At 50.5% G+C, this 19,123-nt stretch overlaps 1 protein-coding gene across 2 annotated transcripts in view; it reads right to left on the bottom strand.

The window, feature by feature from the left end:
• Kcnn3 (potassium calcium-activated channel subfamily N member 3) overlaps positions 1-19,123 on the bottom strand; it is a 147,041-nt gene that overhangs the window by 18,866 nt on the left and 109,052 nt on the right. For both annotated transcript variants that reach the window (XM_050118747.1, XM_050118748.1), the window contains exons 4-5: positions 10,474-10,615; positions 4,095-4,205 (exon numbers count right to left, since the gene is read on the bottom strand). In XM_050118747.1, the coding sequence (XP_049974704.1) occupies positions 4,095-4,205; positions 10,474-10,615 (253 nt within the window). The remainder of the gene's footprint in view (positions 1-4,094; positions 4,206-10,473; positions 10,616-19,123) is intronic.

The following is a 19,123-nucleotide window of genomic DNA, read 5'->3' as shown; positions in this document are numbered from 1 at the left end:
CCCCCCCCCCCCGTTTACGTCTCCTTGTCTTTCCTCCATCCTAGTCCACATTCCCTGCCTCACCTGGACAGGGCTCCGTCCCCCTTTTTGGTAGGAATCTGGAATGGGGAGATGTATTTTGTGTTTCAGTGTTGGAGTTGGAGCTCTACCTGGAGCGACTTGTGATAAATGGCAGATCATTCACAGTGATATTAATATGCTACATGACCAATGTAGAATCAGACTGGCTCCTTCCAGGCAGGCCTGGGACCCTCACTTCCATGCAAACCTCAAGGAACTGACCGCATTGGGTGGTGGCTGGAGGACCAACCAGATCCCGGGTGGCACAGCCAGCTGCATATGCCGGGCATCCACCCCTCCCTCCTCGCCCCTCTCTGAGTCTGAGTGTTCACTCCGCTCATCCCCAGAGTCTTTCCCATTCGGGAAGGCTGCTTTTCTACTCCTGTCGGTAAAGAAACACCATGTCCAGTCTCTCTGGGCCACCGCCTTTGTGGGAACGTCATTTGCAATCCTCTTCTGGGAGAATTCGCATTCCTGGTAATGGCAAGTTTGATTACCTAATGAAGTCTACAGAGAAAGGCTTGTTCTGGGGATCTGCTGGGGAGCCAGACCAGCTGTGGGCCATCCATCTGCAGAACAGCGACCGCCATTCTGTTTCACTATAAACACCCCTGCTGAGAGTAAGTCTTTGAGTAAGCCTGCTGGAAACAGTTTTCCCCAGCCTTTGACATTTTCTCAGAGTTCAAGTTTTATTTAGGACTGTTCAGCAGGTCTGCCCGAAGTTTTTCAGTGTGGTAGCGATATGTTCAGGGTGAAATCAGGTCTAAAGGGATTCAAAGGAAAGCAAAGTGCTGGGTGACCGCACTTTGGGGGAGGCTGACGAGTGGATGCAAGATAATCAGGTCCTATGGCAGGGAGACCATGACGACGGAGCTTTATGGATGGGCAAGAGGAGCCTGGGAGGCATCATTGTGTGTGAACAGCCACGGTGCACAAGTGAGCCCTGTGGGCTGCACGGAACAGACCAGTCAGACCTGGACACTGGAGGGACATTGACGTTAGTTAGCTACCCTGGAGAGTCAGGAGCCAGAAATAGTTCAGGGCTGCTAGGTTTGGCTTTACTGACTGATTTCATGGGAAATGTAGTTCAGTGTGATTCTAGGGGATGAGGAACCCTTCTGCAAGGAGAAGGAGGCCACCCCAAGCCAGAGGCACGCACTTATCACACTGACTAGAGAGAGCTACCTCAGGTCTGAGTGGGGAGTCAGGGAGGTACTTGGGCCATCTCCCGTCCACGCAGTGTCGCTGCGTGTCACTTCCTTAGATATTATGGAGTAGCCCAGGGGTTGGCAGTAAGTTATAATTATAGGTTAACAGCGGCAGTGACAGAAAAGTCAGTGTGGGAAGACATGATCCCATTAAACACAGAAGTAACATTGCCACCAAGGTTAAGTTATTTAGGTGAAAGGAGACATGGGTTTGGGAAAGTCAGAAATGAGTACACCCTTCATGTTGCCAGCTCCAGTTCCAGTCATAATGGGCACCTCCGCTCAAGCTCTGCCAGGCTGGCTGGCAGTCTCTCATGAAAAACGTGATGTTTCTCATCTCTGTTAGTCGGGGTCCACCCATTGACTTGTAACCAGATACCAACAGCTTGGTGCTACCCGGAGAGGCTGGGCTGAAGTTAGACAAGCGATAAATTAACGTGAGAATGATTCGCATTTTTATGATCCACAGGCTACGTAAGATTCATGGTTTCTTTCTGTTTAGATGTTTGAGGGGTTCATACTGCATATACCTGCAAGAGGTTGCTTTTGTCGGGTTAGCCTACTAACTGTCCACTACTGAAGGGCAACAGGCATGGCAGCTGCTTTCCTCTGGACCATTCTCTGAGAACTCACTGGAGTCTTGGGCACAGAATTGAGCTTGGCATCGCATTGGCCCATGAGTCACTGCAGCTGGACATATTGCTGGCTGGAAAGGGCAAAGGGCAGCTTAGGACCCTCTGGGGCTACCCTGGGTGTGAGAGGTCAGAGCCAGCTTGAGTTCCGTCAAGGTCACACGGAAGGACAGCTGTAAAGTCTCAGTAGTACCAGCTTCGAAAGTCTCCCTTTGTGAGAGTCCTCCCCTTGTGTTTATTTCTCTGGGAAACATTGTAAGACATTAGAGGGATGTTTCCATGGGTTTAAGTGTTCTGAGAAGAGTGAGATGTTATTCGATTAAGAAGGCACCTTGCACTCGCAGATGAGCAATAAATATCTGTGGATTTGATTTTCAGCCCTGTTCCTCCAAAAGTGACTGAACTTGAAGAGGATTTTAGTGAATTATTTTTGAAAGATTGAAATTAGCAACCACAACCTCATCTCCTTCTACAATTATAGTGCAGGAAAAGATGTGCTTATTTCCCGGCCCGCGAGAGAGCTGGCTTTCCTTGGTTTTATTTCCTCTGGTGTCTGATTTGCTGGGTGAAGAATGGAAAGGACAAAGGAACAGCATGAGAATACAAAGTGTAGTCTGGGCTCAAGAAAGCCGCAAGAGTAAACAGAGAACGCTAGCGTTCCTGTTCTTAGCAAAGAACCTGGGAGAAGAGCGGGAGGCAAAACCCCTCTCCCCTGGCTTGGGGGGCTGCAAAGTGGGAAACTGAGCTGACTCAGGAGGGCACTGGCACCTGGGCAGTTCACACCCCTAGCCTCCCTGGCTGCTGAGTTTGTCCGTGGCACATGCGGAGAGGAGGCTGAGGATGTGGGTGCTCGCAGCATTCGCTGTGAACGTTGCCAGTGGCGGGACTACGTACTGTCACGCTGGAGCTCCGTGTTTTTGTCTGGCTGGTGGCTTGGGGGCCATGATGCTCCTGTGGTCTGCATGCCAATGATATGAAAAATTTCCTTGTACAGGTTCATATCCATGGTAGCTCTTTTAAAGAAGCCCCAATCAAAGACCCAACAATCAAAGGCTGTAAACAATTCTGCTGAGAAGCTGAGAGACCCTGGCAACTGCATACTGCACTGGCTTCCCCCAGCCGGCCGCCGGCTCCTTCTCAGGTCTGTTTTTGTTCTGTCTTCCTGCCTGTCTCTATTACAGAAACATTCTTACCACTTTAGAACATCAATCACAGAAGAATTCCTCCAGCCTTCAAATCCTCAGCTAAGACTGTAGACTCATGTCCCCTTGACATGTTTCCCTGGGGCCAAGGGTCTGAGTCGGGCAACGGGTCCTGGTTTTTGTGTCTTGAGAAGAGCAGCCTCTCACGAGGTCGTACACCTGACTACCCTTCAGGCAGCCACTTGTTTCAAGATTGCATGAAAGCTGTCGTTTAAGAAACAGCTCCTACCTAGTTTATTGGGTCTGTTGTTCCCAGAAGCCTTATCCTTTCTCTGTTCTAAAGGAGCCTTATTAATTTTTGCTTGTCTTTTATTTTGTTTTAAGGCAGGATTTGCTAGGTGGCCCAGGCTGACTTCAAACTTGAAACAGTCCTCCTCCTCAGCCGCTTGTGTTCTGGGATCGCTGTGCCTGGCTTAAATGGTCTTCCTTTGCTCTGACAACCCACTGGGAGTGTGTGAGCAGCAGCTAATCGCCCATTCCTGTATTTTCAACTTACCTTCTTCCTAAGCCATGTTCATAAGGCTGCAAGTGAGAGCCATTATCCAGAAAGCCCAAAGGGGAAAGCCGGATGATGCCATTTTGATAAGCAACAATATTTGGGATGTGGGCTCTACTGCAATCATCTCTTTAAATGGCGTTTACAAAGGGCTTGGCTTTAGATAAATATCCAGGATAATTTTAAGGCTTTATATTGCCCTTCTTAATGAGAATCATGAAAATATTTGAGCATAGAAAAAACAGCACCATACTGGCTGATTAATGTGGCCCCATCAGGCAGGGAGGCGGCTTCCATGACTGCGTGCTATTTAATCACCAGGAAAATGATTTGGTTGCTTGACGCATACAGTGACTTAATGGTGGCTCGCCTGGTCTGATGGGATTCACTCGTGGACAGGGAGCCGAAGGCCTGAGCTGGGGCTCCCCCAACCGCTCATCCACACCTGGCGTGTGGTCTCTTTCTGACATGAAGGTATAGGCATGAGGCGTCTTACCCGTTTGGTGAGCTGAGTGTCCATCATGAAGTTGTGAACATGCTTCTCTGCTTTGGTGAGTTCGAGCTTGCGGGCAACCACAGCCACCACAAGGGCAGTGCACCCTGCACCCTGCCGGAGGACGTCAGAGGCCCCAGGAGAGAGAATACACAGTTAGGAGGGCAAAGCACAAGACTCAGGGAGCCCTGTGCTCAGTGTGGGCATTGTAGGTACAAGACTCCGGGGCTCTGACTGGTCAAGGCATTCCATAAAGCCTGTCAAAACCTGCCTGTGTCCTGATATCCCCACCCAAGAAGCAGTCTACAATGCTTCTCGTCTTATGGCCCCAACGGGGGGTGAGTCTTCTTAGAGCTGGCCAATTCTCGGCACTGTATGGCTAGGAAGAGTCTTTGGGGGATTTAACCCATGGGCAGTCAGGCTCCTGCACAGTGCAGCAAATGACAAAGGATCCAGCACATGGAAGCCTGCCTGTCTGTCTGTCTCATGCTGTCCCGAGCTCACATCAGCTCCAGCCCAGCAGGCCCAGGGGAAAGACAGCCCTGTGTGTGGGCTGCAGTGCACAGCTGGGGAAGTCCTGAGAATTAGCTAAAGGGAGAGGCAATGCATTCTCCCCAAAGATGAGTGTGGCCTCCTAAAGGGAACACTATTGGATAGGTGTCAACTACAGTGCCTGCCCCACGTGTGGGTCTTTCTCCTTAAGGCTCTAGGCTGTGACTCAGCACCAGGAACTGGCTTCCAGGCATTCACCAACATGCAGGAATTTTAAAGGTGACAACGCTACTGCCTGCAGCCAGGATTTGAATGACTAAGACGGGCAGCCTCAGCCTCTATAGAACAATGTTCCTAGTCTGCTCAGGTAGCCCCCACCTGCCCCCCACAGGAGAGCACAGCAGAGGAGAAGCAAAGCCGCAGGCCTGAGCTGAGCCACGGAATGGGAGGACTCCTTTCCTGCCTGGTCCTTTAGCTGTGCACCTGACTGAGCAATGAGCAGGAGCGGGAAAGTGGTATGTCCCTGTGTTTACAAGCACTCTCCTCTGTGAAGCTTGGTGGCCTGTGAGTCCTGAGGAAGGGAGACAGAAGCCCTTTGCCTGGTTCTCTGGTGGCCAATGAAAACCATTCCTGGATTCTCGACACCCACCACTGCCCTCTCCTTGAACATGGGTACCACCCTGATCACCACCTAGGGAAGAGGTGGCAGACTTAGGAATGCCAGCAGTGAGTCTCCCGTGCCTCAAGAGCTGAGGTTAGCAGTGTGAGATGCTGCGGGGAGGAAGGCACTAGTAACACTTTTGGCTTAATAGGTTTTATAATGTGGTGAGAAACGAGGAGAATATTTCTCAGAAACACTACGGTCTACAGCAGAGTCGGGACAAATGCATTTCCTTCAACACTGCCCTCCTCCTCGCTGATGACGGCATCTCATGTGAGATGCTGCCATGGAAAGAGACTCTCCACAGGGTCTCATTAACACAGGTATGTGACACCGTCCATTCGGCCGCCCAGTTCAAGCCCAGTGCCCAGTCTGTAAACTTTTCTTTCTGACCTCATTTTGCCCATTTGTTTGGGGATAGCTGTGTTTTCTTGGCATCTGTGACTTGCTGGAGACTCTGTGCCCAATTTTCAGAGGATATGGGCAATTGGACAGCCCAGTCTATAGCTATAATCAATTTAGCCAGGCTGCCAAAAGCAAAAATAGCTTAAAAGAAACCGTCCTGGAGGGAGGATGCATGCTCCCTCTCCTCTCAAGCAGAGCCAGCATCAACCTTCCCCTTTGTATGGAACTTCCAAAAAGAAGGATGTGTCCAGGATTAAAAATGGAACATCAGGAGAGGGCTCTTCCCAGGTCCCCCGGGTTCAGAAATAATTCCACTTAAATCACCCTGGGAAAGCTGGGGTGTGACATCTGAAGAGAGAGTCCCCTTTTTGCTACATGGATCTTGGGAACATCATCAACAGAATTGGTCATGCTCCAATTGCTGGGGTCTAGACAGAAGCCCTGTAGTCCGGACCCATAGCCGAGCTGTTTGACTCCAGAGAACTGCTAATAGGAAGTGCAGTGCTTTAACTAAGGAACTTCCCGTCCTACATTCTTTTTGTATAGATGCAGCAAAGTGGACTAAATCCCAGGGCCCAATTTCTTTCAACTTAAAAATTTAAACACTCTCTTGTAGCTGTTTTTCCAGAGGGTGCTACCTTCTTAATATCATTCCAGCTTCAGCAGATACTCACAATTTTAATTAAAAATTTATCAAATTTAATTATTTGCCTGCATGTGTGCGAGTGTGTGTGTGTGTGTGTGTGTGTGTGTGTGAGAGAGAGAGAGAGAGAGAGAGAGAGAGAGAGAGAGAGAGAGAGAACCATGGCGTATGTGTGGAGGTCAGAGAACAGCCTGAGAAAGCCAGCTCTCTCCTTCTACCTATGGGTCCGTGGGTCTGAACTCAGTTGTCAGGCTTGGCAGTATGCCTTTAGCCAATGTGTCATCCTGCCGGCTTGCACGCTCTGATTTCTTTTAGAGTATTGATTGTCTAAATGTAACTAGGGAGGTCACAAATGATAATGCCAACCTATTAATGCGGATTAAGAGACAACTTTGTGGATGTGGGATCGAAAAATGGTGTGGAGTAGTAAGAACCAGGCTGCTAGTCCTTCCCAGGATGAGAGTGAGGAAGAGAGAAGGGGGAGGGGCAGATGGGGAATGAGCTAGAGGACAGTTAACCATATTCTAACCAGCACTAGTGAGAAAACAGAAAAGGAGAGAGGAAAAAGAAAGAAAGACTAACAGAACAGTGAGAGGAACGGAGGACACAGCCTAAGTCAGAGGCCAGTGCTCAACCCAAGCTCCTCAGAGGCCACCAGAGAGGCGTCAGGGGACCCTCTCCTCCCCCTGGACCAGTCCTGTTTGCCCCTGTGGGTTTGAGTTTCATAGTCTGTGTTCCCTGCTTCCAAGAGTCACCCCAGGATTGCATTTGTCACCTCAGAGTGTTTGCAAGGTTTGGCCATGGTGCAGTCTAGTGTAACAGGTGAAAGAACCATCAGGGACCTGGTTAACTTTAGTGGGGTTCGTGTCGTACTGGTGCAGAATCTGCTGATGTTGGTGGACAGAGGTGGGTCAGAGGAGCACGTGAGTAGAGGGTGGGGTGGAATAAGGGAGGTGGCAGCTGCTGTCATGACTTCTGTGGGATCAGAATGAGAAGCAAATCTGTGACTTGCCTTCAGATGCCAAGATCTGAATCTGCTGATGTCAACGGGAACGTTCAGCTCATTCTACCCAAGCCCTGTTCCCACAGAGGGAGAGGACCCGCCTCCGACAAGGCCAGACTTCCCCAAGGTACACAGTTGACGCAGACTGATCAGAGAAGGGGTGTCTTCAGGGTGAACATGTCTAAATCGTCAGCAGATTCGGGCCCAAACCCGGACCCCAACTGCTCCACACTAGGCCTCCCACTTCTTGCTTGCAAGAAAGATTTCCAGCTGGAAAATCTTAGATGCTGGAAAAACAAGTTTCCCAAGGGGGAAAGTATGAGGTGTTCTTAACTGGAGAGGCCGCGAAGGAAATAAAACATAGGTGAAAACGACAAATGGAGGAGGGCGGCCTGTGGCATCGCATGCAGAGAGACACCGCACAGGCCACTCCCACGCTGCGCCCAAGTCACTGGCTCTGTGTCACCTCTCCTGCAGGACACTACTGGGGACAGCTGCAAGACCTGTTCGTCCACAGCCCACACCAGGGTGCCAGAGAGCATCCCTGGGAAGTGGAGTCTCTGGGGACCCCGAGGCTCTCCCAGATAACAGAAATAGAGCCTGTTTCCCTTCTGGGTGGACGTTGCAAAGTATCCTTCCTCATGGGCAGATGCTGCGGCTCAAGGTGGATTGGTGTTAACGAGCGAACTCTCAAATGCTCCAGGCCTATGCCAACAGTGTCAAGTTGTCCAGACAGTTGCATGCCCTGCCTAATGGTCGGTAATTATGCACTTGCTGGATTGCCAGAGGAAAACAACGATTAAGGCCATTTGCAGCAGGCACACTAAATCCTTCCTTTTCCCTTCCTGTGCAGCTCTTGCCTTGGCCTTGTGGTGTCCATGGTAACCAAACAGGAAGGCCTACCTTTAGACAAGGCCCTTGGAATAATAATCAGGAGATATACATCATGTTAGGGGTAGGGCGGGGTAGCTTTAGCAATGTGAGCCCCTAGAAAGGAATGACTCAGCTGGAGAGTCACGTTGAATAGAAAAAAAAAAGCCACCAGGCTTCCCGAGTGAGTAGTGAACTGCAGTGAACAGAGGCAATGTCTCACGCTGGAGCCTTTGTGGGGGAAAAGCTTATATTCCCGAAGCCAGGCTTTATGCAAAGTGCTCCCAGGAAAGGCCTGGGCTGGAACTGTCATACAGGAAGCAGTGCGGGGTCCCTCACCTGCGGGTCCTTCCCACTTGGATCCCACTTAAATCCACAAGGAACACTGTGGGCCCACACAGCCACCAAGGGTGCTAGAAGGTGGGGTGGCCACACTGCCTAGGGAGAAGCAGTGTCTTGGGCCAGGACTTTCTGTGCTTTTACCAGGCTTTCGAATAGAAACCAAGAGCCTTGAAGCCAGGGAGTCAGGGAAACAGTGGGCCTGGGCAGCTTCTTGGATGGGGCACAGCTCCATGCTGAGAGGGAGAATGGCTGGTATTTAAAAATAACAGGGGCCCGTCCACCTCTTGGCAGCACAGCTCTGAGCACCCTGCCTGAGCGCTGCGGTGGGGCCGGAGCCACTCCAGGAGTCTGAGGAGGAAAGGCACAGCTCTCAGGTGGCATTTTGCTCCTTTCGGGTAGAAAGAGTCTTTGCCTGGTTTCCTGGTGACAGCTGGAGCTGTGCCAGACAGACTCCTAGTGAACGATGGGAGGTGTTTGTTCTAAAGCCTTACACTTACCGTGATTTATCCCAGCCTGGCACTATGCCTCTGTCACTACCGGCTGTTTCCAGGCAGCCTGCTCACACGGGCCTGCCCTGCTCGGGGGCTGGAAGGAACAGGAGGCTGTGGCCAGCCATCCACTGCCCTGGGGTCTCCCCTGCTCCTAATGGCCCCCTGGTTCCTACCCAAAAGCATCAGCTCTGATGGCCACCATACTGAGCAGAGAAGGACAGTGTCTCCTCCCTTGATGGAGTTAGCTAGAACCTTCCCTTCTGCAGACACAGGTCGCTGCCCCACAAGAAGAGCTGTTCTGCTTCCTGGGAGCACTGAGAAGGAACTGAGACAAAAGGAGCCCCAAAAGGAGGGCCTTGCAGCACAGAGCGGGCTGCAGAGCAAGGCAGTGACAGGAAAGTGGGGGGCCAACCCATGGGGACCTCGTACCAGGCTCCAAGCACCCTATCTCTTCTTCCACTCCAGCACCAACCTCAGTGCCCCAGGACTAACCGTGGGCCCGCTCCTCGAAGTCAATCCTCTTCTGAGAGGAGGGTCTCAACTGGGCTCAAAGAAGGAAGTCTGGCATTGGTTCTAAGACTCCAAGTATGGCATCAAAGGGGACACTGCCTGTCCCACCTCCAAAGTATCCCCCATTCCCAGTTACTTCAAAAGTGGGGATGGCCTGGGTACAGCTCTCATTGTTTACCCCAAACTGTCACATCAGTTATTTCTTGGGGCCCACGAGCCAATGAGGGGGGCAGTCAGGTGCCCAGGTTCACTTCACCCAGGAGAGTGTAAGCATGCCCGGTCAGAGGGCACAGTGAGGGTATAGTGAAAACTCAGCTCTTGCGTCTAACACACACACCACCTCCCTCCTAGATGCTGCACACAGCCCCAGTGATGCAAGGGACATGTGTGTCCCAGAGCCCCTGGATCCGAGGCATTTGGCTGAGGGTGGGAAGATTAGACCTCGGTGCTGGGCACCTAGAGATCTGCTGGCCTTATCAGATACCCAAGCTGGAAAGCATTGGCACTCAGCCAGCAATCCAGTGCGTACACGTGGAAGACAAAGCCTGGGAAAGTCAAGAGTTGGGCCTGAGCCGTGTGGGCAAACCAGGACTCATGCCAGCAGCCAACCCCATCCAGGGCGTGGGTCCCTTCAGGCTGCCTAAATACTATATTTCTGAGCTCTAGCTAAACTCACTCAATCAGAACTGGTACCGAGGTCTGCGGAACCTGGAACACAGGAAGGAGCATGGTAAATCACAACCCTGGTGTTCCCTGGTAGCGAACCGAGGATGAGAGCGGCAACCAATCTCAGCTCACTTGGGGGTGGGCTTTGAAAACTAGGTTTGCACACACAGTTCACACTTGCCTTTTGATGTACAGGACAGGCATAGGGTCTTAGTGACTAACACCCCTCCCCGGTCCCCAAATAGACCCCTCTGTGTTCCTGGAACACCTCGAGGGCAGGGCCGTGGGCCGGTACTCACCATGATGCCAGTGAGAAGGCAGACACCTTTCCCGCAGTAGGTGTGGGGCACCATGTCCCCGTAACCGATGGACAGGAACGTGATAGAAATGAGCCACATGGCGCCCAGAAAGTTACTGGTCACGTCCTGCTGGTCGTGGTACCTGCCAAGGGGAGACAGGGGTTAAATGTGCAATGACTTCTGGGAGCAGAGGCTGGGGAGGACATGGGGACATGCTGAGGAAGGTGCAGCGGTGACAGCGACATCTCTCTCTAGGCTCCTGAGGGTCCTGCAGCCCACCCAGGTGCCCCCGGCAGCTGAGTCTGGATTTGCAGTGTACCGTAGACTCCTTTCACTGCTGGTAGGAAGGCTTTGGATAAAACCATGCAGGAATAAAATTTAAATTTTCCTTTTAAATACATAGTTCAGGCCAGCCTTGAACTCCTGATCTTCGTCCCCCATCTCCCAAGTGACAGGACTTCAGGTCTGTGACCCTTCACCTGGCTTAAGAGGTTTATACATCAGTGTGCTTGGTTCGCTCTTGTGCCTTCTACTTGCAAGGACACAGCCTGCCTTCCCTCTGGGGGATGTAGCAACAAGGTGTGTCCCCAGACATAAACTTGTTGTCACCTTGACAGAGGACTTTCTGGCCTCCCAAAGCATCAGAACTAGGCTTTGTCTGTGGTGCTCTGACAATGGCACTGAGACACAGAGGGACAGAGCTGCAGCTCCCCTGCAGGCCTAGGGAAAGGACCTCAAATTCAGCGTGTGGGGCAGAGGAGCGGCGAGGACGGAAGAGCCTTCCTCGTAGGGCCACCCTACTGGACCAGATGTGAGCAGCATACAGTGCAATGGGACTCCTGCCCGTCTCCCAGCCACTCTCGGGAACAGAGCCTGGGCCAGAGAGGTCTGTCTGGGTAGCGGGGACAGCTGTTGGAGAGTGTTGTAACCACAGAGACTGACACATGGCATACAAACAGCTGAGTCATGGCTATGCCCAGCTGTGACCTCCATGCACAAGAGAGCTTGGAACTCCTTGAGTGAGACATGCAGGGGCATCTGCAGGTGAAGCTGTGGCTGGGTATGTATGTTCCTGAAGGAAGATGAAGAGCTGCTGGCCAGAGGGAAGCAGCTACGCTGAACACCAAAGCAGAGTACAGAGGATGCCTTGCTTTGAGCCCCTGCTGCACGGCTGACACTCTGCATGTAAGGGCTCTGTTGCTTACAGGGCCCCTTGAGGTGGCTGAAGTAAGCAGCTAAAAGCACAGAGACATTGAGTAACTTGTCCAAAGACACACAAGAAATAACTGAATCAAAGTCCATGGGCTTGTGACTGGCATGTGTCCTAGAATGAGAGAAAGGGTCACGAGAAGAGGGCACCTGGGCTTCAGCAGTAAGCCATGAGAGGGCTTGGGAGGCCAGTGTGCAGAAGAGGTTGGGGGGCCTGGAGTTCTATGGGCAGATGCTTGCATCTGTATTAGAGGGCTCGGAGGCCATTCTGGGTTGCCTGGTGGAGGAAATGCAGCATGGTAAGGCTCTCTGGGAAGGTCTGTGGTTAAGGATGCTTGAAGAGGCAGCGCAGCAGCGAGGAAGCCATCCGAGGGTAAATGTGTGCATAGCTGGGGTCGCTATGGCTGCAGCTGCCTCCTGTCCCCAAGTCCAGTCCCAAATCGTCAGCGGGTGTCAGTGTCTTCACCGCTGCCTGTACAAGGGCACAGGTGCCTGTAACGTCTGGGGACAGTTGAAGATCCCTGTTTTAAAGCAGGCTGCCTCTAGTTCCCAGCCATACTCTGCTCCTCTCCTAGGACCCTGCTGGATACTTCTTCCAGGCTCACATCCGCAGGCTGGCCTGTTCTGCTCCCCTGGCCACCCTGGAGAGGCACGCCTTGGACAGGTACCTGTCCTACCAGGCCTTTGGCCTGCAGTCCCTTCCTGCATGTTGGGAGAGGATGAGACTCCAGGCTGTAGCCTACAAAACTAGGCCCTGGGACTGGGGACGTAGCAAGACACGGTGGTTGTGGGAAAGACACCGAAGAAGACTAATGAACCCGCACAATGAGACAGAGCACAGATGCAAACGCTGCAGGGGCGCAGCCAGTGTCACCAATTAGGCAGGGTATTTTCTGGAATGCCATCTCGGATCAGGTCTGAGGACACTGATGTTCAGTCCGGAGGGGTAGTGTGTCAGGGAATGGGACAGTGCCAGCTTCACTGGATGGAGCTCCATAGCTGTAGACAGTGACTTAGATCCCTCTGTGACTCAGTTTCCTTCCTGCTAATGGGAAGATTTAAATAGCCCACGGGCAACAGTAATGCAGTAGCCCAGATTAGGTGCCCCCACCTATCAGCAGTAACCGCTTGTACGGGGAAGGGTGGAGACGGGCAGGAGTTATGATGTCAGAGCAAATTCCAGCAGGGGTGTACCAAGGCAGCTGCAGGACTGTCCTCAGTTTAGATGGACACACTTGACCCTGAACAGAAGAATCAGAAGCACAAGCCCCTTGTGGCCATCTGAGCATGATGTGACTGCCCACAAGCCTAGGAGGTCAGGCCCCGGGCAGGGGGCTCCTGGAGAAGAAATGGGGAGCTTTTAATGCCATCCAGGTGATCAAAAATAGTGTGTGTGGCACATGCAGCAATGCGTACAGGATTGCTTTGCTGCACCTGGGGGCTCCTTGGTCCTTTTCTGGCAAATTCTGCAGCTTTCACTGGTGTCCTTGAGCTGCTGGCTGTCCTCAGCACCACACTCCACCACCTGTGAACTCTGGGTACAGAGGTTTAGAGCTCAAAGGGGAATCCCATACAAGGCAAGCCAGATGTGGCCACACATGGCTTTAATTTCAGCACTTGGAATACAGAGGCAGGCAGATCTCTGTGAGCTGGAGGCCAGCCTGGTCTACAGAGTGACTTGCAGGACAGCCAGGGCTAGATACAGTGACTTTGTCTCAAAAACAAAACATTTAAAAGATGATATGTAACTGCTTTTGTTTCTATGATTTTTAAAATTATTCGTGTAGGTTTCTTTTTCATTCAGCACACACACACACACACACACCTTTGCTGTGTGCTGAGGAAAGACACTCACTCGCTGCCCCCTCCTCTTGTGGTGGGGGTACAGGAGGGGCCACAATTGACCTGGCCCTGCTGTTGGGAGCCGCTGTGGCTCTGCTGTGGTGTAAGTAAGCCTTGTGATGGAGACAGACCCACGTGCAGCTCGCCGAGCAGGAAGTGATGAGCGAGCCATCAGCTGGTGATTCAGGGCTGTGGGAGGGAGAGAGCGGCTCCAAGCCTATTCACAGTTCTAAGTGGTTTACACATGTCACACAGCCACGTACTAACCTCATGCTATTTTTTGCAATAGAGAAATTTAGGGAGAAAGTAGTTTCATGTTTGTCTCTAAGGGCTGAGGATGAATTTTTTCTCTGAACTCAAGAATATTTATTATAATTGCTAATTTTTCCATCAGGGTGAACAACGGTTTTCTTTCTTTCTTTTTTCTACTTAATATTACATAATAAATAAGAGCTAAGAAAAAAATACATCTTGAGAGATTCTCATTAAACACACATAACTATCTTTGTTTCGCAAATCTCTCACAACTAAGTTTGAAGTTCCTTACTTTTAAAAATAAGCAAGCAAGAGTAACCTCCAGACACCTGAAGAAGGAAGGCCTCTAACACACGAAGACAGACCAAATTAGTCTCTTAAATCAAGAAAAGGAGTTGGGGTCAAGAGATCATTCACAGAGAAGAACCCTTAGGCAGGGCTGGTGAGGGGTGGGAGGGGTGGGGAAGGTGGGAGGGTGGGGAGGAAACCTGTAGTTAATACTGCAAGGGAGATAAATAAGACATTGCATCTGTGAGGCGAGAATCAGGGGAGGGGAAATTGTGGTCAAGATTTATTATATGAGAGAAGATTTTATTTTCAATTAAAAATAAATGGGTGCTCTCCTAGGAAAAGCCGATCGAATAGAGCCAGAAGAGAAACTGAGCAGGTCTCCCAATGGCCGAAGACTGAAAGAGTGAAATCAGCACAAAGTGTGAGACATTCGGCGAATCTGTCTACTGCCCAGAGAATAGTTTCAGAAAGAAAGAACTGTTGGGGGAGGGAGGTCATCACTGAAGAAATCCAAATATTCCCCAGAGCGGAAGAGCTGAGTGGCAACCAAAGTCCCCAGCACAATGGACAGCGACCAGCCAGGCATGTTGCTGTGACAGTTCCCAATGTCAGGAGAAGGAAGGAGATCCTGCAGGGTTCTGTGGCCCGGATGCAGCAGGAGAGAAGAAGGTGAAAGACAAAGAAATTACAAATTTATAATGACTTCTGGCTTTCCCCAGAACACTGGAAGTTAGAAGGCTAGATACATCCGTCAAAATTCTAAAAGAAAATAAGGCCAGAGAATGGCCCAGTAGTTAGGAGTACTTGTTGCTCTTGCAGAGAACCCAGGTTCAGTTCCCACTACCCACATGGTGTCTCACAGCCATCTGTAACTCCAGGCCCAGGGGACCCAGTGCTCTCTTCTGACCTCCACAGGCAACACACGCTGCATAGACATGCATGCGGTAAAAGATTTATACACTTAAAAAAATCTGATAGCAAATTGAAAAGAAATTAATTTCTAAGAGGTACCAGAATTCCAAACCCATTTATGATGGTCAGAATGAGAATGGCCCCATTTGAGGACTTGGTCCCCAGTTGGTGGGAAAGATCAGAGGGTGTCCTGGTTGGTTTTTATGTCAATTTGACGTTGTAGTGCCCAGCCATGACAAGCTCAATAGAGGCCTAGGTCTCAGTATTTATCCTAGGGCAATACCTGGTTCCAAGAAAGACCACAAACTGAGACTACCCAGGCACCACCCAGAAACAGGCCATCCCAAGGAAATTCCTAACATTCCAATTGTTGTAGATAGGATCACCTGCCAGCACACACCCATAGCTTTTCACCAGGACACCCCTAGTCAAATGTCAGCCAATCAGGGGTCCTGCACCTTAGAAATCCCTCACCCCCACCTGCTACTATAAAGCCCAACCCTCACTGAGCTCGGGCTCTCTGATCACTCCAATACATTGGACATAGGGAGAGTTGGAGTTTGCAAACTTGTGTAAGAATAAATTGCTTTTACATATAGGATTCAGTTCCCTGGTTGGTTTTTTTTGGGGGGTGGGAAATCTATGTAATCTGGGCATAACAGACATAAGCTGGAGTCATCAGAGAGGAGGGAGACTCAAAAGGCAAACCCGCGGGCATTCTCTTAATTAGGGATTGATGGGGGAGGGCCCAGCCCAATGTGCATTGTGCCATCCCTGGACTGGTGATCCTGGGTTCCATAAGAATGTAAGCTGAGCAAGCCATGGGAACAAGCCAGTAAGCAGCACCCTCCATGGCCTCTGCATCAGCTCCTGCCTCCAGGTTCCTGCCCTGTTTGAGTTCCTGTCCTGACTTCCTTTGATGATGAACAGTGATGTAGAAGTGTAAGGCAAGTAACTCTTTCCTCCCCATGCTGCTTTGGTCACGGTGTTTTATCACAGCAATAGTGACCCTAAGACAAGAGGTCAGGTGTGTCACTGAGGGCTGGCTTTGAGATTTCAAAAGGCTCATTTCCAGTTAGCTCTGCCCTGTGGTTGTGTCTCAAGAGATGAGTGCCCAGCTACTGCCCCAGGGTCATATGTGCCTGCCTGCTGCCCTGCTCTCCACTATGATGGTCCTGGAGCCTCTGAAACTGTAAGCCCCATACACTCTTCTGTAAGTTGCCTGGCCTATGGTATCTTGTAACAGCAATAGAAAAGTATCAAAGGGTTAACTGAGTCAGAGAGAGAGAGAGAGAGAGAGAGAGAGGGAGGCATTTTCCCATCCACAAGGCTCTAGAAAGTTTGTTCTCCCCAGGAAGCCATAGTGGGTGTAACGAAATTACCGTTGCTGTGATGGAGCACCATGACCAAGAGCAATGTGGAGAGGAAAGGGTTTATGTCACTCACAGTTCCACATCACTGTTCATCATCAAAAGCAGTAAGGACAGGAACTCAAGCAGGGCAGGGACCAGGAAACAGGAGCTGATGCAGAGGCCATGGAGGGGCTGTTTATTAGCTTGCTCGTCATGGTTGTTTAGCTGCTTTTTTGTTGAAGCCAGGACCACCTGCCCAGGCATGGCACCACCTACAATGGGCTGAGCCCTCCCCCATCAATCACTAATTAAGAAAATGCCCCACAGCCAGATCTTATGGAGGTGTTTGCTCAGTTGAGGTCCCTTCTCTCAGATGGCTTTAGCTTGTGTCAAGCTGACATAAAACTAGCCAGCACAATGGGGTTAGGTTCTCCAAAGGCAAGGAGAAAGAAGACCAGGGTTAGAGAAGGCTACCCCACAGATGAGGAAATGCCAGGACACCATGATGTAGCTGTGGAAGACAGGTCAGAAGGTGGGAGGCTCTGCGGCCAGTCTCTGGAAGGTAGGTTTCAAAGGCCTGAGAAACCTGAGCTTCCCCAAAAGAGGTGCAAACAAACGTTACGGTTTGGAATTGAACTAGTGATGGGCACATAGAAGAAAGGCAAGCAAATGAAGGAAAATGATCACTAACAACTCTGGAGAAAATGAAAACTTCTGCAGAGAAAGGAAAATGAGAAAATTTTACTCTAAGGTCCAACAATGAATAGAGTCAAATTGGTCTCAACTAAGTGATATAAACATTGATTTCTAGTTTAACCAAAATAAGATGGAGTTATTAGAAAAGAACCGGGGACAGGAAGAGCTGAGAGGAGGATAGGGAACTAGACCTTCACCTTCCAGCCTGGAAGTGAACAGACAATGCTTAAACCCAAAGCTCCCGGAAGTACGCAGTCCACGCATGCTTCAGGGCCCTGGAGGAAGCTGCCAGGCTCATTAGCAGGGCCAGGCAAGTCACAGGCTCGGAAATGGCTAAGTGGGGAGAGCTAAGAGTGCATGGAAAACATCACAGGACCACAGACCGGACAGGCTCTGTAGAAAGCCAGGTCTGAGGCACATGCCTGCAATCAGGGTCCAAGAGTCTGAGGCAGAAGGAGTGTAGTGAGTTCAAATGCCAGCCTTGGCTACACAGTAAGACAATTACCTCAAAAGAGAGAGGAAAAATAAACCTAAAACAAATAAGCAATCAGATAAATAAGTAAATATTAAAAGTTTTTGCAGACATATCATACATATCAAACAAACAAGCGATGCAAGGCACTGGGACTCAGTTCAGTTGGCAGAGTGCTTGCCTATTGTGGGCGTTTCAATGAGAATGGCTCCCATAGGCTCATCTGTTGGATGCTGTTTGGGGAAGGATTAGAAGGCGTGGCCTCATTGGAGGAAGTGTGTCATTGGAGGTGGACTTTGAGGTTTCAAAAGCCCACAACAGGCCCAGGCCTTCTCTCTCTGCCCCCAGCTTCCAGATAAGGTTTAAGCTGTCTGCTGCCATGCTCTGTGCCATGATGGTCATAGAGTAGCCTTCTGAAACTGTAAGCAGGTCACCAATTAAACTGATTTCATTTGTAAGCAGCCTTGGTCATGGTATCCTTCTGCAGCAAGAGAACAGTAACTAAGACAGCTAACACACACAGTCCTGGCCTTGACATCCAGCTCTGACGTAACTGGATTGTGGTCCACATCTGCAGACCCCAGTCCTTAGGAGCTGGAGCAGAAGGATCAAGAGTTTAGCAAATTCAAGGTCAGTCTGGGATAGAGACCTGGTCTCCAAAGCAAGCAATCAACAATAATAATCTCGAAGTAAAGGAAGATACAATAATAATTCTTATAAAATAAGATATTTACATGCTGTCATCAACTTAACAGGGTTTTAAATCAGCCAGGAACCACCCCTCCATGTGTCTGCGAGGACCTGTTCTGAGATACCCTGCACACAAGAGCACTACCTCGAGGGCAGGGGTCCTAGATGGGAGCCAGGAGGAAGGAAGCTAAGCTACAGCATTCATGTCTCTGCATCCTGCCTGTGGACACAGTGAGCTTCCCTGGCCACAGTGGGCTACATTCCCAAGCTGGAAGCCAGAATAAAGCCTTCCCTCCTTAAGCTGCTTTGGCCAGGCATCTTTGTTGCAGGGATAAGAAAAGTAACTGATACACAGCACACAAATACATAAAGAAAATACACAGAATGTAACAAGAAAATAAGCCCCCAGGAAGGACCACCAACCCTAACCATCACGCCTACCAGTGTGTTCCCACAGCTCCCCATCCCACTTCCTGTTAGCCATCATTAGCCTGGACTCTGTTTCTTTCTCCTCCTCTCGCAGTAAACTTCATCTCACTGTGTTCTGCAGCTTCTGAAGTGGCTGCCAGTCAATCTCCATCCCGAGGGAGTCACACCTTTGCAGTCCTGTCCTTTGAATGCCGGATCTACTGTTAACTCACTTCTAATACATACAATGTAGCTGAAGCGATGGAGGTTCTCAGCAGAAGTTAGACTCACCAGGTGGGGTTTCTGTCTTGGTGATGTCCTGCCTATTCTCTCTGGCATTGCTCTTCTGGAGAGAAGACACTGCCCATGTCTTGAAGCAAGCCACTGAAAAATCGCCTCCAGCACCATGGTGAGGGTTCACTCCATGCCACCAAGCACAGGAAAGACCTTGAATGCCTAAACTCTGGAAGAGAGAAAGGCCCTAACTTCATGAGACATCTTGAGCCAAAGGTACCCACTGAAG

This window comes from Alexandromys fortis, unplaced genomic scaffold (assembly GCF_014885135.2).
Source record: "Alexandromys fortis isolate MF-2015 unplaced genomic scaffold, M_Fortis_MF-2015_v1.1 scaffold_152, whole genome shotgun sequence".
In the NCBI taxonomy this organism is placed as follows: Eukaryota; Metazoa; Chordata; class Mammalia; order Rodentia; family Cricetidae; genus Alexandromys; species Alexandromys fortis.
Note: the sequence above shows the minus strand (reverse complement) of the source record. Positions and strands in the feature narration are given on the sequence as shown.